The sequence below is a fragment of the Cricetulus griseus genome, chromosome 6, assembly GCF_003668045.3.
Source record: "Cricetulus griseus strain 17A/GY chromosome 6, alternate assembly CriGri-PICRH-1.0, whole genome shotgun sequence".
Classification (NCBI taxonomy): Eukaryota; Metazoa; Chordata; class Mammalia; order Rodentia; family Cricetidae; genus Cricetulus; species Cricetulus griseus.
Window position 1 is genome coordinate 83,715,729 of NC_048599.1, and position 25,236 is coordinate 83,740,964.

The window sequence follows — 25,236 nt, forward strand, 5'->3', positions numbered from 1 at the left end:
GGCACACCAGTTTTGATGAGGAGAGGCCCACGCAGTACAGTTGAGAAGTTCTGTGCCCAGCTCTCTCACTCCGGGAGAATTGCAGGGGAGCTGATTTGAACTACATCCTAGGGAGTAGGCGGTGCTCCTCCCAGCTGACCCCACAGCAGCTCAGCTGCCAGCCCCCGAGGATGGAAGTACATTCTCGTTGCATGGGTGGCTGTGGGGTATTACTGAATGCTGGCTTTGGCTTCCCCTGGAGCCAGAAGACCTGAGGGCAGACAGTGTGCCCACCTTTATGCAAGACACTTGAGTTACCATTGAACTCTACAGCCTCTTCTACCCAGCCTACAACGCTCTCCCCCTTGCGGCCACCCATGAGCCCATCTTTAATGAGGCTCAGGAAGGTGAAGTAACTTAACCTGCTTCACCTGCCTTCAGATGAACCTCCCGCCAGTAGCTAGTGTTCCCCATGGGCCCCACAAATAAGAACAGCTACCTAGATGAGAACTAGACCCAGGGTCTCCGTTAGGCTTACAAGTGATCCTGCTACACAGCCCCCTACTCGAAGGGAGCCCCTGGCTTGCACTTAGATTTACTTTCTGCACCAAGCCCAACAGTAGGATCTCTGCAATGGTACTCACACTTGCTGTGTGTCTCCCTGTAAGCCCCTCCTCCTGGGTTAGTAAGGAATCTCCACCTTGCCAGTGGTTAGAACAGGGCTTGGAATCCAGAGCCTAAGACTGGAAAACACATAGTAAGTATGGGGGAGGGGCTGCCAGTGTCCCCTTGTCACACTCACCTGGGGGCTGCAGATCAGAAGTGCCAAGCATGGGAAAGCATACAACCTTATGGAAAGCAGAGGTCTGGGTTCAAATCCAGTTTTGTTACTTCACCACAGTTGCCCAAGCAACCTCTCTGAGCCTTATTTTCCTCACCCTCATGAAATGGGGGCAGTAAGATGAAAGGATGGGCACCGAGCAGGAACCCAGGCATGCGTCCCCTTTGCTGTAGGTCTGCTGCCAGGAAGGGGACAAGGAGGGACTTAAGAAACTCTAGAGTCTGTGCCAGCAGCCCAGGAAGCTGAAGCCAGAAATAGACAAGTCCGGAGACAGGGGCTCCAGATGGCCAGGCTGCCCTCTGCCAACCCCAAGCCTGCATACAGTCCTCCCTCCTGAGGCTGGTCATTGCATAAATTACCCCTCGGCAGCGCAGACTAATTTTACCTTCTTGGTTTTCGTGATTCATTTCTCATCTGGGAACCTGTGAAAGAAATGGAAAGAGCTCTGCTAGTTGGATGCTAGGTGCCAGCAGCAGTGGAATGCTGTGTCCTCGTGGGGAGCCATTGGGTTATCATGATTTGGTGTAAATGAGCGGCAGTGGATCCCAGGGCTGGAATCCAGCGGTTTTTCCGAAGTCTATTTTGGCTTCTGTGGTGGACTAGGTTGTCAGGAAGATGTTTGTCACCTGCTGGTCTAGTGCTAGCAGTTTGCATAAGGGTGGTCCCCCTGCACCCCCCCCATGGTCACAAAATGCCAGAGCAAGTGGGTGCTAAAGCAAATCAAGCCCGGTTGCCTCATTGTTACAGGCACATAAACTGAGGCTCGGTGCCTAAGTGGCCCACAGGCTCACAGCAACCCAGCTTGACTGTCCTAAGGGGACAGTGGGAGGCTTCTCTAGCTGTGATCACACCAGGCTCCTGCCCTGCCCCCCCCCCAGCTTCTACCTGAGCCCCTTCTGGCAGGGACCTGGCTGCCTGTGTTCTGCTCCCCTGCTGCTCTGGCACTGTGAGAGCTCTAAGCCTCTGCCTCTGCAGGGTTCAGTGTGGGGGAGCAGTCCAAAGCAAGATGAGCAGGCAGGCTGGACGGTTCCCAAGTCATCATCCCAAGCTTGTCCTCAGTCTTCCACGCAGGTCTCCAGCTCAGATGCCTCGCACAGGGGACACAGATGGTTGACTGGCCGCCTTCAGAGCTGGGGAGCCATGCTGGCCCATCTGAGCACGGTTCCCAATTGCCTCCAGCACACTGCCACCATGTGGAGCCACCTTCACAGTGTGACCAACCCTTGTGACTATAGGGGAGCAGACTGTCCACGTTTTCCTATGGAATCTTCTGTTCCTCTAAAGCGGGAAGAAATTGAAGTCGAGAAAGCAGCAGCTGCTGCCAGTGTGCCACCTACGCTTCCTTCCTTCTTGTTGCCTCAGGGTGGGGCAGGTTCCATGGTAATTATCTTGTGGGATCCTCTCAGGAACCCCTGCCTTCCCTGTGCAGGATCCCTTCTTCTCTCAGATGAAGTTTGTCACCTGTCCTACAACATTGCCGCCTGGGAATAGCGGCTTTGGTCTGGTTAGACTCCACACAGCAACTGTACGGCTTTGCTCAAGACATTTAACCTCTCTGAACTTCCTCCATCTGAAAAGCAAACAAACAAACAAACAAAACTGCTTCCAAGGTTGTGGACTTCATGAAATACAACCTGCTGGAAACTCAGCTGTCATGCAGAAATGGAATCCATATGGCTCAGATCAAGGTCCAAGAGGATCCTGAGAGCTTTGGGTATCGTTGGATCCAGGGACTCACACAGTGTCTTCTGGACTCATCCCAGCTTTCTCTGCTTTCTTCTGTACTGGCTCCTAGGGTGGTGAGGGGGCACAAGCCTGGAAGCAGGCACCTCTGTTCTGCATCTATTTTCCACTGGATTCCTGTGAAGCTCCATCGCTTCATCCATTGGCTGGGCCTCCTACCTTTCCTTGCACCAACCTTTGGGTATTGCTGATCCATGCTGTATCCAGGCTCTGATTGGTTGGTCTTCACAATCACACACCCAGCTGGAGAAGGGACAGGGTGAGGCATGCCCACAGGCATGGCTGCTGACCCATGAGGATGGGAACCTTGTTCTCGGGATTCCCAGCATGTAGGACAGTGCTGGCATTCATTATCAGTACCCCAAGAGCACAGGTCAAGAGGGAATGAATGGGTGTCCTCCACTGGGTTTGGAAGACACCAGGCCAGGGCACTGGCGTGTTATAGCTTCCCCCTCCTGCCTCCTTCCTGGAGGCCTGTGAGGAAGGTCACCTTCTTGGCAGTGTTACAGCTCTGCAGAGCCTCTTCCTTCTAAGCTTGTCAGCTCACCAGAGTAGACCAACAATCCTAGTTTGTTCCACAAGTGTGACAAACAGCCATCACAAGTGTTAGCGACCATGTCATCATGCGTACTCACGAATCTTACCCGACATTGGTCTTCTTCATCTGTGAACTTCAGTAGTTCACACTGCTTATCTTCCTTTCGAAGCAGAGCTCCTGTCCCATCATCCATTGGAAGAGCACAGTGAGGAGTGAGATCATACATACAGTAGGTGCTTGTGAAAGGCAGAGCCTCTCTGCCTCCCTGCAAGTCAAGATCTCTGCCAGCACATGGTCTGTGCATGAGCCCTTCCACCTGTATGAAAAAGGGCTTACTCAGTTCTTCATTCATGGCTGCCACAGGCACACATGTACACACACACACACACACACACACACACACACACACACACACACACACACACACATACACACACACACACACACAGTCATGGATGTAAGCCCAGGCCCATTAAGTGTCAGTACTAAAGTACAATGGATCAGAACAGCGTTTCACCAGCAGCTCAGCATACAGTAGGCTCACCTGCATGGTAGACTAGTCATCCTGCTTTCAAATCACATGAGAAGATGGGATGAGGCAGCAGCTCTGTATACAGTGGGTTGTATACAGCTGTGTATGGGAAGAACCTAGGGCTGAGGGCTCAGCACCGTTCATAACAAACAGAAAAGCCTGTCTTCAGGTGCATGCTCACAGTCCCCTTGACCTACTTTATTACTATGTGACCAGTGGCAGAAACGGTTTTGGGGCCAGAGGACAGGAAGTCCCTACAGCCAGAGATGCTCAATGGAGACGTTACAAGATGTCCAGAACTCAGGCAGGCGGCCCTCCCCCATCTTGAGCACGTACTTATGCAGTCGCCTAAACTTAGGAAGTCAGGAGTGGAGCCCAGGGTTCTGTTTTACCAACAAGCTCCATGTGATGCCAACACTTGAGGGTTGTGGGCTCATCCTTGGGAAAAGAGGATGGAGACACACTGGGGGTGTTTTTAATTGTAAGATTCCAGGCCATGGCATTATAGACAGAGCCCATGAGAATGGTGAGGATGGGAAGCATGGACAGAGAGGAGGAGACTGGGGAAGTGCAGGCAAGGCTGAGACTCCAGTGGTCTATATGTATGTACCTGTACCTTTCTTCTCCCCGCCGGTGTGCAGGAGGCGGGGACATGTTTGACAGCTCACTGTTAGCCAGGGTTCCAGTTTCAACACTGCCCAGTGAAGGCCCTGTACACAACTTACGAGGTACTAGCTCAGATTTCCTGGGACTCCTCATTAGCAGTGTGAGGGGAAGAGTTGGTGAGAACAGAGACCATGGTGTGGCCCTAGCACTTGCCCAACATAGGCAAGTTAGTGGTCTGTGTAGGAAGCCCTTGGTTATCCTCCAGAGAGCCCATGTCCAGGCCTGGACCCATCCTGGCCTGCCTACCTCCTGCTTTGCCATCAGTGACTGTGGCTTTCCTAGGCTTAGACAGCCTGGCCCAGATACTTCTCACTCCTTGCATCCTGCCCCTGGCTCCTCAGCCTTTACTGCACTCTGGATGGCCCATATTTGGGATTCTGGAACCCTGGGGGGGTCTTGGGGAATTTATTTGGGCTCTCCTCTAGAGTGGCTGGGGGGAGCCCCCACTACCTCCTCTCTCATGTGTTGTTAGCAATCTGGGATATTCATGGGGAAGAAAAAGCCTGGGATTTATTTTTAAAACTCTTATTTTAGAATTTACTTTTATTTCATGTGCAGTGGTATTTTGCCTGCAATGTATGTCTGTGTGAGGGTGTTGGATCCCCTGGAACTGGAGTTACAGACAGTTGTGAGCTGCCATGTGAGTGCTAGGAATTAAACCCGGGTGCTTTGAAAGAGCAACCAGTGCTCTTAACAATGCTGAGACATCTCTCCAGCTTCCCCCTTTTAAAACTCTTAGTATCAACCAATATTTTATTACCTTTCAAAGAATAACTAAGAATCTCTGTGTACTTGTCACCCAACCTTAGTTAATAATACCTGTGCATTGCTGGTCTGTTTTAGATTAAGAATGTATCCTGCTGGTCTCAAATACAGTGAGAAGTACCTCCTCCATGGCTGTTAATCTGGCAACTATTACTGCCCTGAGCCACCAGTACATAAGAATACATCTATGTACCAGATACATTCTGTGTATACTACCAATGTTACCATGTATTTGAAAATATATTTTCTCGTGTGTGTATACGTGTACGGATGCACATGTGCCATGGTGCGTGCGTGCGTGCGTGCGTGCGTGCGTGCGTGTGCGTGTGTGTGTGTGTGTGTGTGTATGCATATGTGCCATAGTGCATGCGTGGAGTTTAGAAGATAATTTTAAGAAGTCAGACCACTCCTTTCACTGTGTGGGCCCAGGGATTGAACTCACCAGGCTTGGCAACAAGGTCTTTTACTCACTGAGCTCCACATATGTTTTGCATAACAACATTACCAAGTAGAGGCTGCCTGTATTTACAGGCCCAGAGAGGTTCAGGCACTCCCCCAGTCACACAACAATAACTCAGAGCATCCGAGGATTGGATAAGGATGACAGGATGGCAAGCACCTCTCATCAGCCATCCTGTCTCTTACTCAGACCTTGCTGTCACCATGGAGGAGGTCATGCATCCGAGAGTCTGTTGTGGGTTCACTTTGCACCAGGCCCCATTCTAGCTGCAGAGGACACAACAAGGAACAGAATAGATAAGCATCTTCACTTCCTGGAGTCTGCATTCTGGCTGGAGAGACCGGGGCCAATCTTATAAATAAATACTATGCAAGTTGTACAATGATGTGGTCTACAGAAAATACAGCAGGAAGGAGAAAAGGAGTAAGGACTGCTGCTCTTTCATATAGGATGTCCAGAGATTTGGCATCAGTCAAAGCCTGGAGGGCAGAGCAAGCCATGTGGGTCTGCTGGAAGAGCACGCCTTGCAGAGAGAACACTTGCATTATAGGCACATGGGGTAGTGTGAGAACCATGACAGACAGGTTTCATGAAATGGGGACAGTGTCCTGTATTTATTTGCTCTGCATGAGATGGTCACCCTACAGGGTTTGAAGTAAAGGACCCCTTGTGACAGGTTCTTCTAGACTGTGGGGTGGGGAATGAACAGTAGGGAGCCTCTTAGGAGAGGGAGTCTGGTAGCTGAGGTTAGGAAGAGTAACCAGGAGGAGTGAGTGTCTTCCTTCTTTAGAACAGACTCAGAGAAAAGAGGAGAAGTGGTGGGATTGAAGGTTAAAAGAAACTTTAAAACTTTCATTTTGTGAGATCAGATCTCTAGGAGGCTGTCCTTGAATTCAAGATCTGGATTACAGGGGTGAGGCAGCATAGGTAGCTTCTGTGCATCTTGTAAAGGCCCCAGGACCAGGTCCCTCCACACAGAGGGCTTGGTGCTAACTCCCAAGATAGAGGATGCATCAGAGCAGGGGATGGTTTACAAGGCCCAGGTAAGAGTGCTGGAGCCATCAGGAGCAAGCCTATCCGGAGGAGGGCCCCCTACCTGCAATGGGGCGGGGCAAGACCAGGATGGGTGACAGCTGCACAGTACAGAAACCCTGTCTGGACAGGCTTGAGAGAGTAAAGCAGGACTCCAGGAAATGAAGAGGCAGCTGGTGACAGGCACTCTGCTGACAGGCACTCTGGCCTTGCCCATTGAATTCCCCCCTCAAGTGTGTCTAGCATCCACCAGTTCTCTGATCCTTCAGTCCCAGTTGTGTCCACAAGCTCACCCACCTCTGACACTGGCTTCCCAACCTTGGCACAGACCCCAGAGGAATAGGACTCAGTCCCACAGGACAGCCGTCTCAGACTCCTCTTTCGGATCCTAGGTGTCCAGGCTTCTCACGTCTGTAGAGCAGAGGCTCCTAGACCCTTCCTCACTTTTCATCATCCACTGGGTTGGCTTATAGAAAGAACCCAACCCAGACACTGCTAGGTAGAAGAGCTGCACAGGGAATAGTGTGTGCGAGGCCAAGGAGCCGCTGAGCCCTCTCTGGGTACATCACCCCAACTCGTGAACCTCAGTGTGTTCACTGCTGACAGGTCTCTGAATCCTAGGCGCGCGCGCGCTCGTGTGTGTGTGTGTGTGTGTGTGTGTGTGTGCACGCGCGTGTGTGTGTGCGCGTGCGTGCATGTGCGCACACGCACTACATGTAGTGCACACATGCCCACACACTGGAAAGCTCATGTGAAGACTGGAGGTTGATTTCTGGTGTCCTCTATTTCTGTCCCTTATTTTTTGAGTAGGGTCTCTTACTAAACCTGAAGTTCAGTGTTTCAGCTACTGTGGGTAGCCAGCAAGTCCCCAGGATCCATCTGTCCCCTCCCTGTCTATAACACTGGCATTATAGGCACATGATCCCATGGCCAGATTTTATGTGGGTGCTGGGCACTGAACTCAGTTCCTCATGCTTGCACAGCAAACACTTTACTCACTGAACATTTTCCCCGTCCCACATATTAAATTTTATTTAAAATTTATGGTCCTGGTCATGGGATCCAGTGCCCTGCACATGCTAAGCAAGCATTCTGTCCTGGAAGCACAACCCAGCCCTGCTGAAGTTTTATAGGGCTTAATCTCCAGCCCTCTTTCCCCTCTTGCAGAGGCCAGTGGATGAGGCTGAAACCTCTTGTCTTCTAAAGACTTGGGCATTTTGGAGACCAGCCCCACCCTGAAGCTCTCCAGAGTCCCCACAAGTGGCCTCATTAGCATAAACTCAGGTGCTGGCAAAAGGGCTTCTTATGACTAACAAGACATTCTAGTTAGAGAGTGTACCAGAAACCAAGGACAAGGCCAAATGTGTTTCTTATTGTACCCCATGTCCTTCTGCTCTGACAGCTGGCTTCATGGTAAGAATGTGCCCTGCAAAGTCCTCTTCAGGGCTTGGCTGCCTTAGCAACGGTGGCTGTGGGCTTTCTCACCAAAGCCACAAAATAAACACCTTTCATTCCCTTTGACTGCCCCAGTGTGGGTCAGGTGTCTCCTCCAGAGGGGAATGTCATGGTGATATTCCTTAAAGGCTGGGCTCTGCCTGGGAGTGATGGCAGACACCTTTAATCCCAGCACTCAGGAAGCAGAGGCCAGCCTGGTCTACAGAGCAAATTCTAGGACAGCCAGGACTACACAGAGAAACTTGTCTTGAACGACAAGCAAAACGGGAGAACTGGCTGGAGAGATGGCTCAGCAGTTAAGAGCAATGACTGCTCTTCCAAAGGATGTGGGTTCAATTCCCAGTACCCACATGTCAGCTCACAACTGTCTTTAACTCCAGCTCCAGGGGATCCAACACCTTCACACAGATATACAGGCAGGCAAAACACCAATGCACACGAAATAAAAATAAGTAAATCATTAAAAAGAAAGGAAGGAAGAAAAGGAAGGAAGGAAGGAAGGAAGGAAGGAAGGAAGGAAGGAAGGAAAGAAGGAAGGTCAGGCTCCATGTCTAGTCACAGTCACTGGGGAGACCATGGGGGTACACCATTGGCTGTCATGGGAAGTCCCTGCTTCTAGGACTGAGAATGGGCCAGATGCTCCTGAACATGTCAAGCACAGTGGGGAGCAAGCCAAAAAAAAAAAAAAAAAAAAAGGAAAGAAAAAAGAAAAAAAAAAAAAGAACAGTGCCACTCTGAACCACCTTCTCCAGGCTTGCTCTAACCTCTGCCTCTGCAAGTCCTACCAACTGAGGAGTACACGTAGTACATTTAAGAAGTCCTGCAGGAGGGACCACCCTGGAAGGACCACAGTGTTCTACCAAACCCACCCAGCTGCATTCCCCTGATGCTCCTTGGAGGAAGCCCTGAACTGGCCAGAGCTCAGTTCCACAGCTGTCTATGGGGTTTCTTGCCTCGAGGCCCCTGCAGATGTTTTGCCTTTGTTCTTATTAGCATACTAGTTCATACAAAATCCTACACATCGTACAAAAGCATGGCCTGAGTATTTCCACAAACATACCTACAGAACCAGTACCCAGGTCAAGAAATCGAGCCTGATTTTAGCACCCTAGGACACCGTTTTCTACCTATTCCAGTTGGTTCCAAGAACAGCTCTGACCAGATCTTTGTATCATTTATTCTTCATGTAGATGTGACTACCTGACAGAAACAATCTGAGGGAGAAAGGCTTTATTTTGGCTCACGGTTCAGGGGATACTGGCCATCATGGTGGGGAAGGTATGGCGGGTGGTACTCCATCTGTGCCAGATAGAGTGAGGCCTGCTCACATCTCAGTGACAGACCATGTTGCAGAGAGACCTCAGTGAGAACTGGTACGCTCCAGGCTTTAGACTGTCCCTGCTGGAACCCACTGCAAAAGGGTCCACACTTTCTCCAAACAGCACAAACAACCATCCAAACCTGCAAGCCTGTGAGGGGGTTGGGCTCAGGGGCATTGCAACCATACTGTTTCTCCCCACAGCTGGACCTGGTTGTTTAGTTTCTTAGCTTTATATAAATCAGTAACTGAGACCCCACAGGAAATTCTCTTTGGTGTCTAGTTGCTCTTCTCAGTGTTGTGATTCAGCTGTAGTGTGCATGTGGCCATGGTTAGATTACTCTCCTTTCTTTGTGGTAATCTATTCACTAATTTATTTTATTTGGTGCACTGGCACATGCTTGTCACCTCGGCTTTCAGGAGGCTGAGGCAGGAGAACCAAGAATTCAGGGCAGACCCCTAAAATAAAAAGCAAGCAAGCTCAGTGAGCTGCATACACTCCACGAGGAAGCAGGGCAGAGTGGGTGTGCACAGTCCTCTAAGGCCTTTGCTTAGGATGCTGACAGCTCGCCAGCCCATTGATATGATTGGCATGCGGCAATGTGACAGGAGAGGATGGCTGCAACAGGCAGGCAAGTCTTTGGAAGTAGGATCTGAAGAAGGTAAAGCCAGGAGTGCTTCATGATGGAAATACCAGCATGCATTGCTCCATTGGTGGACCCCTCATCCGCCAAGCATATGTTTGGACACCACTTCTGTGTTCAGCTTCTAATCTGGATCCCTTCTTTTGCAAGCCCCGGACTGAATCTAAGAATCCACTGATAAATGGGAAGAATTCCTTTAAAGCAGTGGTTCTCAACCAGTGGTTCTCAACCAGTGTGACCCTTTGAGGGTCACATATCAGATATCCTGTGTTTCAGATATTTACATTACAATTCATTACAGTAGCAAAAATACAGCTATGAAGTAGCAACAAAATAAATTTCTGGTTGGGTGTCAGCACAACATGTGGAACTGTATTAAAGGGTCACAGCATTAGGAAGGTTGAGAATCACTGCTTTTTTTTTTTGAGACAGGGTTTCTCTGTGGCTTTGGAGGCTGTCCTGGAGCTAGCTCTTGTAGACCAGGCTGGTCTTGAACTCACAGAGATCCGCCTGCCTCTGCCTCCCAAGTGCTGGGATTAAAGACATGCGGCCACCTCGGCGCCCAGAGTCGAGAACTACTGCTTTAAAGACTTCATTCTCCTGGCCCTTCCTTCTTTCCCTCCTCTTTACCCCCTCTCTCTTCCTCTTCTTTTTTCTCCTCCCCTTCCTTCTCCTTTTCTTTCTCCTCCTCTCGAGCTTCTTCATGCTGAAGCCAAATCCATGTCCTTATCCAGATCTTCAAATGGGATTGCTTTACTATGTATCTTTTCACTCCACAGCAGTTTTAGACTCACCCCAAAACCGAGTGCCACGTACAGAGTCCCCATATATCTCTGCTCTTTACCCACCAGCCACAACGGCATGTGTATTTGTTTCACTTGATGGCCTCACAGTGACGTCATTGTCAAAGTCCACTGCTGGCATGAGAGTTCCTTCTTGGTATTGGCATTCTATGGTTCTGAACATGTGTCTGCTGTTAGAGTCAGTTGATGACCAGTCTAGTGCTCAGCCACTTTGTCCCTTCCTGTCTCCACAGATTTGCTTTTTCAGAATGTCACATGGTGGCAGTCGTATAATTCGTAGCCTTTTCTCAGTGACCTTTTCCACTTAGCAAGAACTTCCATTTTCCTTTCATATGTAGAACATGTGCTTCATGTCAGTGATCACCCAGCAGCATTGTAAATTGCCACCTGCTGTTCCATCCCATGCTCTGTGTCAGCTTCTCTCTGGTTTTGGAGGTTTAAATCACTTTTGTGTTTTGCTATCATGAATCACAGCGTAGAGGACAGCTCTGCAGATCCTTGCTTGCTGGAGGCTTGATTGTATCCTCACAATGGAACCCTAGGTGGGGAATTTCTCCCCATGCAGAGAGCTGGCCTTTGGGCTGCTGAACTGCCCTCTGGGAACACTGTCGCACATCATATCCCAACCCATGACATTTGGATAACTGTTTCTCCTCATTCTTGGCAATACTCAGTATCACTAAGATTTAAGATTTTTGTCAGTTTATTAATGGAGACATGATACTGGAAGGGGCTGCTTAGTGCCAAGAAAGATGCTAACCAGAGGCCAAAGTTTAGGCCCAGAAGGGAAGAGAACTCTGATGGAGTAGTGATATTTGCCATGGGAGTATGGGAGACATACACTTGTCATCTCTGACACCCAAAGCCTGGGTGTTAATAGCTTTTATACTTTTCCATTGAGCATTTTAGCCGTTTATCTCTTCTTTTACAAATTGTTTCTGATTTTTCTATTGAGCTGAGTATCATTATAGATTGATGAGAAGTGTTTTTCTACGGGGTGTAGTAACTACTGTGAAGGCCCTCCCACAAGTGCTCAAGACACAATTTAGGGCCTCACACATGAGTGGCAAATGGTCTGCCTCTGACATATATCCCCAGATCTACCCCATTTTTTAAACTTCGTAAAACTAATATAAAGATATTTTAGGTTTTTATTGATTTTTTTGTGAATTTCACATCATGCACCCCAATCCCATGTTTCTCCCCATCCCCCATATCTGCCCTCGCCCTCAAAAGAAAACAAAAAACTGAAAAGAAATAAAAATAAGAATAAAAAAAATACTTCCATGATAGCTGCGGTGAATCATATGGTATAAACTTTTGCCCAAACAGCTTTACGTCAAATGTTCATTGCAATGAGTCATTCATTGGTCTGGTTCAAGGTCTCTGGCTTCTGCTACACCATCAATACTGGATCCTCACTGGTACTCCTCATGGATATCCTGTTGTTGCCCTGTGTCATGGAGATCCTACAGCTTTGGTTCTGCAGGACCCGCTACTTCACGACTCCCAACAGGTCATAGATGGGGTAGGTGTTGGGGTAGGACAACTCAAAGCCTGGGTGGTAGCTGAGTTGGTCAGCCCCATTTTTAAGTGTCAGAAAAATTTCACCAACTTATCTTTAATATCTAATATAGATCCCTCTCTCTCTTTATATATATATATGTGTGTGTGTGTGTGTGTGTGTGTGTGTGTGTGTGTGTGTATACAGAGAGAGACATGATCTCACTATGTTTCCTTGAACTCATGATTCACTTATCAACCTCCCAAATAACTGGGTTAACCCAGTTTATTATACTTTTAAATGATACTAAAATTTAAATAATAACAACTAATGTAAATAAAGTTATTATGGGTTAAACATTGTGTGTGTAAACATGACCTGTGAAGCAGAAATGTGTGGATAATCAGTCATTTGACACAAATGTGTCAGTTACACAGCCTAGGTGTGGCCATGCTGGTATCAAGTAACAGGATGTAACTAGTGTAAGACTTCCATGAATTTAGCCGGGTGCAGTGAGTGGCACATGCCTTTAATACCAGCACTTGGAAGGAAGAGGCAGGTGGATCTCTGTGAGTTTGAGGCCAGCCTGATTTACACAGTAAATTTCAAGACAGCCAGGACTATGTAGAGAGACCTTGTCTTAAAAAAAGGGGGGGGAGGGGCTTCAATGAATTCAGTAACATCTCTTAATAAATTTATCTCATAGTGTTATTTTCTAGTAATCCTGGCACACAGAGTCAGAGGATTGTAAATTGGAAGGTAACCTGTGCTCCATAACCAGACTCTTTATTTTGTTTGATTGTTTATTTGTTTGTGTTTTGAGACAGTGTCTCACTGTAGCTCTGGCTATCCTGGAACTCACCATGTAGACTAGGCTGGCCTAGAACTCACAGAAATCCTCTGTGACACCTCTGCCTCCCAGTGCTAGGATTAAAAGTGTAATCTTACACATCTGGCTCTCTCTCTCTCTCTCTCTCTCTCTCTCTCTCTCTCTCTCTCTCACACACACACACACACACACACAGGTAAATAGGTTAAAATACCTTTTGCATGTCATAGGAACAGCTACCCACATTTACAGGCTTATCTCATATGTAAATTGAAAGAATAATAATTATTCTCCCACAGATGGTATTTGCTGAGCATATAACTCAACTCTTCAGGAACTGGAGAGATGACTCAGGGGTTAAGAGCACTTGCTGCTTGTACAGAGTATCCAAGTGTGGTTCCCAGGACCCACATCAGGTGACCCACAACACTGTAACTCCAGCTCCAGGGGATTTGATGCTTTCTTTTGACTTCCATAGACACGAGTACATGTGTGCACATACCCAGGTGTGTATGTATACACAAACATACAAATAAAAATAAAATTTTAATTCAACTATTCTCTTTAATAATTCCAAAATGTCTCCATTCCCGCTCCTTTGATCTGCCGTTTCCCACCAATAGTTGATGGCTTATGGTGGTGTGCACCAGTGCATGGAAGAGCAAATCAAGAGGATTGCCACAGTTTGAGGCCAGCTCGATCTACACAGCAATTATCAGTTCAGCTAGACTACATGGTGAAACCCTGTCTAAAAACAAGCAACTTGCGTTGGAGAGTTGACTCAGCAGTTAAGAGCACTTGTTGCTCTTGTAGAGTCCCAGCACCCAATGATGGCTCACAACCTCCTGTAACTCCAATCCCAGAGGATTTGAACCTTCTTCTGACCTTCATGAGCACTGCACATACATGGTATGCATATATTCATGCGGGCAGAACACTCACATAAATTAATAAAGTAAAATAAAAATTTAACTCCCTACAAAACATCAAAAAAGATAACCCTTAATCAGAAGAGTAAACTGAGGCTTAAAGCATAGGCAAAAATTATCTCAACTTATGGCAAAAACAAGCCCAAGTCCCCAAGGCTCAGGATCCCTACAGGTATATGTCTGACCTTAAGTCCTTTTGTTATTCAAGGGGACATCAGAAAATGCAGGGTGGATACAAAAACTGAACTGCAGACTCTCCTGGTGCCAGGTTTGAAGGAAGCCAAATGGGCACAGCCTCCTGATGCTCCAGCCTCCTGGCTGCCAGGCATTCTGGGATCCTGGCTTTCCGCCAAGGGTGAAAATGAGCTGCAGGCCTCTGGCCACTCTCTACCCCTCCTCTTGAGTTTGCATCTCATTGCTGAAGGTTGCACCAGGCTTAATCTCTGTAAGTGCAGACTCTAAGGAGCCAGGCTGCAGGGAGCAGTGCCAGCAGTTTGGAGTGCCTCATGAGGCTGTCCTCTGCTTGGGCAAGAAGGCCAGAGTAATATGCAGAAATGGCTTTTAGAGCTTCACCTGGTCCGTACCTTCTGGTACCTACTGAGATTAACATGAAGGACCTGTGAAGGTCACCAGCCTGTGTTCTCTCTCTCCAAGTGTAGGTTCACTTAGTCACATCCTATTCTCACCCCTGTCCCCATAAGCTTTCAATTGAGATGGAGTCTTTGTCAAAGTAAAGGTGTCAGTGACCCACCTCAGGGTTTAAATGCTCAGCACTCATACAATTGAGGCTTAATCTTGGCCTCCAAGCAGCTGGGCTTTTCCAAGAATGGAGAGGACCAATAGCCAGTAAGTAGATGTTCAGGATAATGAGAGCAGGGGGACCCTTTTTTGTTTATCAGCAAGCTCAGAACTGAATGGATGCTCCATCACTTATCATCTAACTATAGATTATTATAATTGGTGCCTCATGGTTGCAAATGGGAGAGCATGGTAGATATAGGACATGCTTGTCAACTCTGACACCCAGAACCTGAGATCTGACATTCTTTTTGTTTCCTAACCATACTGTTTTATACAAGTTGAATATTCCTAGTCTGAAAATCTCAAATCCAACATAAATCAAAATCTGACATCTTCAACAAATGATCAAATTTTGGAGCTTTGGGATTTGGTAAAGTGTATGCCAGCATTCCAGTGTTTGGACACTCCCAGGTCTGAAACACTTTTGGTCAAGCATCTCAGATAGCAACATCTAACCTGGGTGTGGTTCTGTAAGAAAATATGAAGTACTACATGCAAGCAAAAGCCGCAGGCTTCTCTATTGGGGGGTGAGGACACTGTCTGGTGACCATTTGAATTGGACTGTCTGTGAATCTCTTGTCCTAAGCAGTCATGGTGTCTCTTACCCTCTCCACTTGACCCCTCCTTCATCTCTGAGCAGCCAGTGAAACACAGCCCTTATAAAGTGGTGGTAGTAGTCTTTTTCAAAGGCCTCCCTTCAGGGCCCTGTGGGGTGCCCTGGCAGTTATGATGATTACTGGATTGCCCATGAAGACTCCTTAAGGCTTAATAGGCATGTCCAAGCTTTCGGTGTTGCTACTGATGTTGTCTTCTACAAAGTTCACATTCCAGTGTCTTACAAATCAATTAAAACACACACACACACACACACACACACACACACACACACACACACAGGAGTATGGCTCAGTGGCTCTCACTGTACTTTCTCATGGGACATGTTCACTTTCCAGCGTTCACATCAGGTGGCTCACAACCACCTGGAATTCCAGCTCCAGGGAATCCCTGGAGTAGAAGTATTACTGGGGTCAGAGAGCAGTGAGGAGATAGATAGGGACACATCTAGTACCCAGGCATTGTGGCTGGTAGAGTACCTAGGAGCCAGAGCAGGGGAGCACTGTGCAAAAATGGTCCTAGGCTGTGTGCTCTCAGAAAGCACCAGAGTCTGTCAGTGATTGGCTAAAATGAGAAATCCAATCTAGTGGAGACTATTGTAACATGCCTCTGTTGGTGTTGCCTGGTTATGTTCCTGCCTTTCTCCTTCCTTCCTTCCTTCTTTCCTTCCTTCCTTCCTTCCTTCCTATTATTTTTGTTGTTTGTTTCTCGAGTTAGGGTCTCACTATGTAACCTTGCTTGTCCTAGAACTCACTCTGTAGACCAGGCTGGCCTCAAACTCACAGAGATCTGCCTTCCCCTGCCTCCTAAATGCTGGGATTAAAGGTGTGCATTGCTATGTTCCGCTCCTGATCAGCTTTCTATCCTGGGATTGTGGCCTCCTCCAAACTTATTTGTCCCTGTCACCTAATATATCGTGATGGAAATCTATCATTAGCCATATTTTGGTGGAAGGAGAGAACTGACTCTTGCAAGTTGTTGTCTGACATCCACACGCGTTCTGAGGTATAGTCCCACTCCACATTAAACAGATTTACTGAGAGAAATGGGAATGTAGAGAAGTCAGACAACCTTCGTTATCAGTCAGTTTGGCAGCCCTGGCCAAGTACCACAGATAGACCATGTAACTTCAGCCTCTCTGTTCTGAAGGTTCTGAAGGTCGAAGGTCAAGGTGCACTCATTCAGTTCCATTGAGATGAGGACTCAATACCTTCTGCTGTTTCCTCACAGGCAGAGAGCCCCATGTTAGCATTCCCTTATGAGGGCACCTGACTCTAAACACCTTATCCAGTCTGTCCTCTCCAAATAGTCATAGTGGGATTTAGGACTTGAACATAGTGGAATATCAAAGGGCAAATGTTTAACCCCTAACACCTGCCCCCTGGCTGCACAGTGCGTTTTGAGACTTGAACTTGGTTCGCGGAGTTAAGGCTGCTTCCAAACGCCGGTGCCACTGCATATCGGTCAGCCTTCGTGACCTTGGGCCAGTCCCTTCTCAGCTTCCAGCCCTCGGCACCCTCTTTCTCCGCGGGTGGCTGGGGAACCATCTCCCGGGCCGGAGGAGGCGCTCGCACCCCGGGCGGTGCAGGTGGTGCAGGGAGCGGGCTGCAGTGGCCGAGGTGGGTGTCGGCGGTGGCGCTGCGGAGGCTGCTGCGGGCCGCGCGCGGCCGTCCGCGCGTGAACCCGGGACTGTCCCCTCGGCGGCCACCCCCTCCTGCCGCTCGTGTCCTGCGAGCCCCGCGCCCCTCTCGGCCGCCAGCCCACTGCGTGCCCCCGGGGCCGGCAAGAAGCCACATGCCCCCGCAAGGAATGCCGGGCTGCCGGGAGGGCTGGGGGCGGGCCGGGCCGCGGCGCCCCGCCGCCAAGGTGGGTGACTGCCGGGGCGCCGCCCCCGTGCACACTTTTCCCCGAGGGCCACACGCGCGGCCGATCCGCGGCCCCCGGGCTGGGGGCAGGGCGCCCTGTCCCCTGCGGTCCCCTGCGCGAGCCCCCCGCGTCCAGCTCGCAGGAGGGGAAGGCCGTGCCGCTCCCCCACCCCTCCCGCCGCCGCGGGCTTTGGGGCCCCCGGTGGGGAGCAGGGGGCTGGTGAGCCGAGGAGCAGGGGTGTGGCCAGCGGGGGCCCCGGGGAGTGAGTCACACACACACTCTGCTCGCCCAGTCCCGGGGCCCAGCACGGTCCCAAGGCCGAGCTACTGCACAGCCCGCCGAAGAAGAGTGTCCCGGGGTCTGGCATGAGGACCGTGGGGAGGGGCTGCAGCCGGGTTCTGTGGTGAGGGCGGTAAGCATGATTTGGGGACACTACCCCCCCCCCCGAGAGAGGGGTGGGTTTGGAGTTAGGGCTAGTCCTGGCTGGCACACAACCAGCTCCCCAGCCCCGCCTGTACCTGCTATGAGCTGCCCAAGGCTTCCTCCTGGCAGCCCCTCACTCGGGGCCTCACAGCCAGCCATGCAAAGCGTATTTCAGCTTTCCACTCCCTCGGGCCCCCCTTGGCAGGGTTTGTCAGGTTCTTGGGGGTTCCTTGTGTCCTTTGGACTTAGTGTCCAGGCTGTACTTCCCAGGCCTGCCTCCTGGCCTGAGCTGCCCCTGGGCCCTGACCCCATGGGGCTGGTGGCTCCAGTCGTCCCCAGGACCAGCCCGGGATAGAAATGGCATTTCCTCTTGGCCAGGCTACAGCTGTTTTTGTTGTCAGAGTTCTCAAGCGCTTCCTCTGGGGATGGCAGGGAGGGTAACCAGACTCCTAGGGACCCCTGCTCTCCCTCCCAGCCACTCACCCCTCTTCCCCTGTCTCTTTGATCTTCTTCCTGTGCTGGTCCGGCCTCCATTGCCTGTCCCTAGGACAGAATGACTGAGAACATGAAGGAGTGCTTGGCCCACACCAAAGCGGCTGTAGGGGACATGGTGACAGTAGTGAAGACAGAGGTCTGCTCACCACTCCGGGACCAGGAGTATGGCCAGCCCTGGTGAGGCCCCTGGGTGGTGACTTGAGGAGGGAAGGGTGGGTGACTGGGCTGGACTGGTTGGGGATCTAGGGGATGGCCACCTTCCTTACTGGGCAGCTCCTGGGGTCAGAGGTGAGCAGGCACTAGAAGGACTTGGACAGAGTTTCTCGGCCCAACTCTCAGGAATTCATGTGCTCCACTACTCCTGCAGCCAGCAATCAGCCTGTTGGAGTTCTTTGCCCATCTTCAACCCCCCTGCCTCCTGGACAGGTGTCCAGCCTGCCTTCCCCTTGGGCTGTCTCTGATGGCTTCTTTGGTTTTCTTTTGTGGGCCATTGCCCTGGCCAGCTCTAGGAGACCAGAGCCCTCCTCCATGGAAGTTGAACCCAAGAAGCTGAAGGGAAAGCGTGACCTCATCGTGACAAAAAGCTTCCAGCAAGTGGACTTCTGGTGTAAGTGGAGTTGAGGCTCTGGGTGACTCCTCCCTTCACTCCATACCCCACCTGTCCCTGGCTTGGGAATGTTGGGCCAGGGGTCAGTGACAGGCATTCACCCAGACATATCAGGGTTCAGCAGCCTCTCTTAGGTCTTACAGCTCCCAGATGTGCAGTGGCAATTCTAGATCAGGCTTGTGGCCCCAAAGCCATTTTTTTTTACTTGAGATAAAAGCCTTGGCATTGGCAGCATGTCCTTCAAACCCCCCCCCCCCAGGGAGGATCATAGGTTATTGCTGCTGATGGCCCTGGGCCTGCAGCTGGCTAGGCAGATCTAGGGCTGGGAAGCATGATCCACATGCGGTGTGTTTCCTAATTGCTCTGTGTAGTCCTCAGTGTGGCCCCTAGCAATTTCCTCAGCCACTGTGGGGAGCCTTCTGTCATACCCCCACTAAACTTTACCTCTTCTTCACATCCCTCCAGTCTGTGAGTCCTGCCAAGAGTACTTCGTGGATGAGTGCCCGAACCATGGTCCCCCCGTGTTTGTGTCTGACACGCCAGTGCCTGTGGGCATCCCAGATCGGGCAGCTCTCACCATCCCACAGGGCATGGAGGTGGTAAAGGAAGCTGGTGGGGAGAGCGATGTGCGGTGTATAAATGAGGTCGTCCCCAAGGGTCACATCTTTGGCCCTTATGAGGGGCAGATCTCTACCCAGGACAAGTCAGCTGGCTTCTTCTCATGGTTGGTGAGTGTCCCCTGTACTATCCCTTGGGAGAGGTTGATAAGGGACTTGGAAGGAAACCAGCAGGGGATAATTTATGCCCACACAAGTGCTCTTCTGTGGTTACCTATGGCTATATGGATGATGGGATCTTGCTATCCTCCTGCTCCAGCCACGTGGCCTTTGTCCTTTGGTGTCCAAGGGCCATGCTAAGGGATCCTATCTCAATAGCAAGCAGGTTAGTCACCACCAGGTAGAACTTAAGGCTGATTTTCCCAAGTATCCTTATGTGTGCATGTGCATGCGGGTATGCCTGTGTGTGTGTGTGTGCGTGCGCACGCACACAAAGACCTCAGTCAACCCCTCTTTCAAAGTGGAAGATTTGTAGCTGGGGGCTGCAGGGCCATAGAACATGATATCCGGCTTAGAAAATGGGCATGCCAGGTGCTGGAAGGAAGATTTTCCACAATACAGACATGGTTCCCATTCTTGTGAACAAATGGTCTCATGGGAAGACAAGCATTGAACAAACATGTACAGTGATCGCTGCCACTTGAGGGGGAGCACAGCACATTTTGGAACACTGTTGGTGGTACCTGGATCCTGCATTAGGAATGTCAGCAAGCTTTGCTGTTTACTGTCTAATGACTTGGAATGTGCCACTTTCTTCTCTGGGCCTGTTGTGGCACAAGGCTAATGAGAGCTGCGGGTGAAGATTCCCGTTGTCCTTGCACTGTTCTTGGGAGTGTGATTGCTAAGTTATTAAAGTGGTTGTCGTTGCTTGATATTGCTGCTGTTGGCCTGTGTGGTGGTTTGAATAGGAAGGGCCCCCACAGACTAAAGTGTTTGAATGCTTGGCAATATTAGGAGGTGTGGCTTTGTTGGAGGGGGTGTGTCACTGTGGGGATAGGCTTTGAGGTCTCCTGTGCTCAAGCTATACCCTGTGTGGCACAGTCTCCTGCTGCCAAGGGATCAAGATGCAGAATTTTCAGCTCCTTCTCCAGCACCATGTCTGTCTGCCTGTTACCATGCTTCTCAACATGATAACAGATAGACAAAATCTCTGAAACTGTAAACCCATCCCAAATAAATGTTTCCCTTTTTAAGAGTTGTGGTGGTCATGGTGTCCCTTCAAAGCAATAGAAGCCCTAACTAAGGCAGCCTGTTTGGGTTCCTTCATTCTAAGGCTTGGAGACTGAATCACAGCTGGCCCTGTAAGGGGGCTAGAACTTCAGTCCATGCAGACAAAAGGTGGGGAAGAAGCCTGCTCTGGTGGCAATGGAGGTTAGCAGAGAGCATGGAGTGTGGGATGCGTTTCCCAAGCCTGAAGACTGAGGGAGGCTGGTGATGTGGCCAAGCAGAAGTATGACTAGGTCAGGTTGTGGCACAGAAAGTTTTGGTCTTGGGGAGGCTGGGGCAAGGGCTCATGTCAGATGAGTACAGTGATGGCTTGAATTGAGGTCTGTATCTGAGAGATTCAGGAGGGAGAGCCCTGAGGTTGGTGAGATGGGCAGAGTGCCAAAGTGAGGAGTAGGGACTTTCAAAAACACAAGGAGGGATTCCTAGGACTGCTCTTGGGAGGAGAGGCAAACAGTGTGTGTGTGGGGGGGCATAGGATAGTAGAGGAAAGCAGCAGGGACGTTCATACCACATCCATGCCTCTCCCTGAGCATCCCTTTGGTGCCAGGCCCAGAGGCAGGCCAGATCAGATGTGAATCCTACCTGCATGGGCAGGAGATGGAACTAACCAAAGAATAATGAAAATACACATAAAACTACTGGCAGGTATTGTTGGTGAGATAAGAAGCTGGGAGAAAGTGAAAAACCAAGGGAACCCATATGTCCAAAGGTCAGAGGAGGTCTCCTGACATTGAGCTGGGAATGAAGGAGCATAGCAACCTGTGTTAGTCAATGTTCTCTAGCAGAATTTATAGAACGAATGTCTATCTATCTATCTATATGTATATATGTATATATGAGGCTGAATGTTTTAGCTCGTCTTTAGTATACACTGAAGTAGTAGGTGCTAATGCCAGTGACTTGCTAGCAAGGTGAGAGCAAGCAGGCAAAGAGCAAAAGCTTCCTTCTTCCACATCCTTATACAGGCTTCCAGCCAACAGAAGGCATGGCCCACATTAGAGGTGAGTTTTCCCACCTCAAAGATATGAATTAATGTTGGTGGTTCTTCCCACTTCAAATTAAGCAAAAATCCCTCACAGGTGTGCCCTTCCATATTTCCCTTTTAGTCAATTCCAGATGTAGTCAAGTTGACAATCAAGACTAGCCATCACACCAACAAAGTACAGATTGGTGGAGGGTATCAGACTTGCATGAGCAAAGGCCCTGTGCAGGAAGGAGCCTACAGCATGTCCCAGCAGCAAACATGGGGCTGGAGAAGGGATGGGAGTGTACCATGTGGGGTCCAGGGCTGACTTCATTCTTTGAAGGGCTGTGCGAAGTTTCCAAATTGTTTCAAGTAATGAGGAACGTCCAGATCACATTAATTTGTTTGTTTACTTATTTGTTTTGCTGCTTATGTATGTGTTCAGGGTTGTAGTGGTGTGTGTTTATGTGTGTGCCGGTGTGGAGCCAGAGGTCAGTGTCAAGTGTCTTCCTAACTATTCTCCACCTTATTTTTGAAACTGTCTCTCTCTTACCGACATCTCACCAATTTAGCTAGACTGGGTGGCCAATAAACCCCAAGGGTCCTCCCGTCGTTGCCTCCCAGCACTGGGATTACAGGTGCATGCCACACATTGGGTTTTTACCTGAGTCCTGGGGATCAGCTCAGGTCTTCATGCTTGCACAGCAAACACTGTCCACTGAGCCATGTTCTCAGCCCCACGTTAATGTTTTGAAAGAGCAACTTTTGCTGCAGCCTACAGAACTGATTGGGGCAGAGATGTGGTTAGGAAGCAGGTAGAGAGTCGGTGTGATTTCAAGCCTACAGTGGCGGTGGCATGGGTGGAGATAGGAAAGACATAGTGAAGGGAAGACTGGCTTAGGAATGAATGAGGGATGAGGGGCAGTCAGGATGAGGTGGCTGCAGCAAGGGAACGAAGTGTCTGCTGTGGTCCTCTCAGCTGGATGGAGTGAAATGAAGACTTCTGGATGGAGAGAAGGTTGAGAATGCTCGGGACTCCAATGTTGGTCTTGTTGAATGGTGATGTCAGCAGGCAGATGGATGTACAGTTCTGGAACCTTCAGACAAAGTATAGAGATGTTACTTGTGTTTGTAGGAGGCTGGTAGAGGTGGATGGGACCTAGCCTCAGTGTCAAGGGACTTCAACAGTTAACAGTCCACAAGGGCCATGGACTGGAGAAGGCCAGGAGAATGGCCTGTCTTCATAGCAAGAAGAAAGCTCTACAAAGACTGTCAGGCCAGTGGGTCTCATGATGAGTAGGCTCAGAAGCATCTGTTGGGTCTTGTGCCTGCAAGAGCACTGTGACATTAGCAGGAGGGGTAGGCCTCAACCTGGGAAGTTTGTACCCACATGATATTTGGCAATATTGACAGCTCAGAGTAGGGGTGTGCTACTGAATCCTAGAGACAGAGGCTCTAGGATTGCACTGTCTAGGACTGTAATTCACAACAAAGGCTTATCAGTTGCCCCCTGCAGGAGAGTGCTGGAGCTGGGCACCTGATTAGCATAGAGAACAGCTTCTCAGAAATTTGGTTAGAGGTCAGAAGTGGAAGAGAGAGATAAGAGAGGAGATGGTGATTGGAGGAAGCCACTAGGGTCAGTGGAGCTGTTACTAGAGAGAAGTTAGCATTACTGTCGTTAGGACCAACAGGAGTACTTGGGGGAAGAAATGGGAGGATGAGGTCAGAACACCAGCCATATGCATTTGTAGCACCTCTAGAAGGTTCTGAAGAAGCAACTGGTTATGGAAAGGGGTAGGTCAGCATATTTTTCCATCTCCTAAGGGACAGCCCAGGGTAGGTAGGTGTGGTAGGCCAAATAATGGCTGTGAGAAGATTAGTGTTAATTGCCAACTTGGCAGGATCTGGAGTCACCCAGGAGACAAGTTTCCAGGGAATTGAGCCTCTGGCATGCCTGTGGGGGATTATCTTGATAGGTTGACTGATGTGATGTGGGTGGCAACATCCCCTAGGCAGGGATCCTGGACTGTGTAAAATGGAGTGAGTTGAGCACAGGTGTTCATTCCTCTTTGCTTCTAGACTGTGGATGCAATGCAACTAGTTGCCTTGAGCTCTTGCCCATGGGATTTCCCCATCATGATAGACTCTGGAACTGTGAGCTGAAGTGACTCTTCCTTCCTTAAGTTGGCTTGGTCAGAGTACTTTATGACAGGAATGAGATTAAGATAGGTTTCATAGCCACCTCATTCTCATTTCCAGAACTCGTGGCTATCTTTTGGTGGTAGAAGGTGCTAGCATGTGTGATTTACATTGAGCATCTTGAGATAGGAAGATGATGGCTGGGTTTAAGGTAATTACAAGATTCTTTCATGGAGTTGAGACAGGAGGGTTAGGGTCAAAGCAGATGTGGGAACATGGTACCTCCTGGCCTCCCAGAAGTGGAAGGAGACTGGGAGGTGTAGGACAAACAGCTAACTGAGGTGCCTATTATATCAAAGCAGACTCCGGCCATCAATCTGCCTCAGTCCCTACCTGTTACAGGGTCCTCCAGGCTGGCATACTCTATCCTCTACCTTGAACTCTCCAGCCCAGGGTCTGGGGCTGGGCGCTTTCTCTCAGCTTCTCTTCCCTATATAACCCAGCCATTTTGACTTAGTGGTTCTTTTGGTCTCTTGGTCTCCTGCTCACTTCTGGCCTCTTAGCTCCTGGTTCCTCTCTCTTCCTCCTACCTCCTCTCATCTCCCAGTTCAGTTTGGACCCTTCAGATGCATCTGCCTGTGATCTCCCTTGTATCTATAATAAAAACTTCAACCTCTTAGGAGCAGTCATGTCCTCCTTTTATTTCTTTTTCTTTTTTTCCATTCAGGAGGCTGGGATGCTGGTGGCCTACAGATGTGGAGAAATAGGTGATAAGGCAGGTTCTTGATTGGAGGAGTTCTGACCCTCAGAACTGTAAAATAATATATATTGCTTTGTTCAAAGTGTGTGTGTGTGTGTGTGTGTGTGTGTGTGTGTGTGTGTGTGTGTGTGTGTGTGTGTGTGTTCCTGCAGCAATAGGAAACTAGACTAATGGAGGAGCCATGTGGGTCAGAAACATCTGCTAAAATGTGCAGGGTGGTAGGTGGAGGTAGCTAGGCCACATGGCAGGGATGTGACCTTCAGAATCTCAAGGAGTAAGTGATACAAAAGACTTGAAGAGAATTGATAGTCAGGAAAGCTCAAGAAAGCAAGAGTGTGCGTGTGCATATGTGTATCCCACATGTGTCGGGGCGGCTGCTTGGACCTCACTGGGGAGCCCAGGGAGCAGCTTGGCCTACTTAGATGATAAATGAGAAAGGAAAGAAAAGATCTGAACCATGATACCGATTTGGAGTTGGAATCTGGAAACACTGCATCGTAAATAAACTGCACTCATTCATCAAATCCTGTCCCCAACCTTTACTTTGCTATTATCTTTTTCTTGACCTTTCTTTCTGGTTTCAGAACCCCTGGCCCCATCCAAGAAAACATGTTTGCAGTTACAGAGATGCCTCTATTGTTAAATGCTTGCTGTACAGGCATGAGAACCCGAGTTTGATCCCCA

General features: G+C 49.5%; 1 protein-coding gene across 2 annotated transcripts in view; it reads left to right on the top strand.

The window, feature by feature from the left end:
- The first annotated feature begins 18,296 nt into the window (after positions 1-18,296).
- The window catches only part of Prdm11 (PR/SET domain 11), a 41,974-nt gene continuing 35,034 nt past the window's right edge, over positions 18,297-25,236 (top strand). For both annotated transcript variants that reach the window (XM_027422444.2, XM_027422445.2), the window contains exons 1-3: positions 18,297-18,415; positions 18,742-18,845; positions 19,311-19,573. In XM_027422444.2, coding sequence (XP_027278245.1) covers positions 18,297-18,415; positions 18,742-18,845; positions 19,311-19,573 — 486 coding nt within the window. The remainder of the gene's footprint in view (positions 18,416-18,741; positions 18,846-19,310; positions 19,574-25,236) is intronic.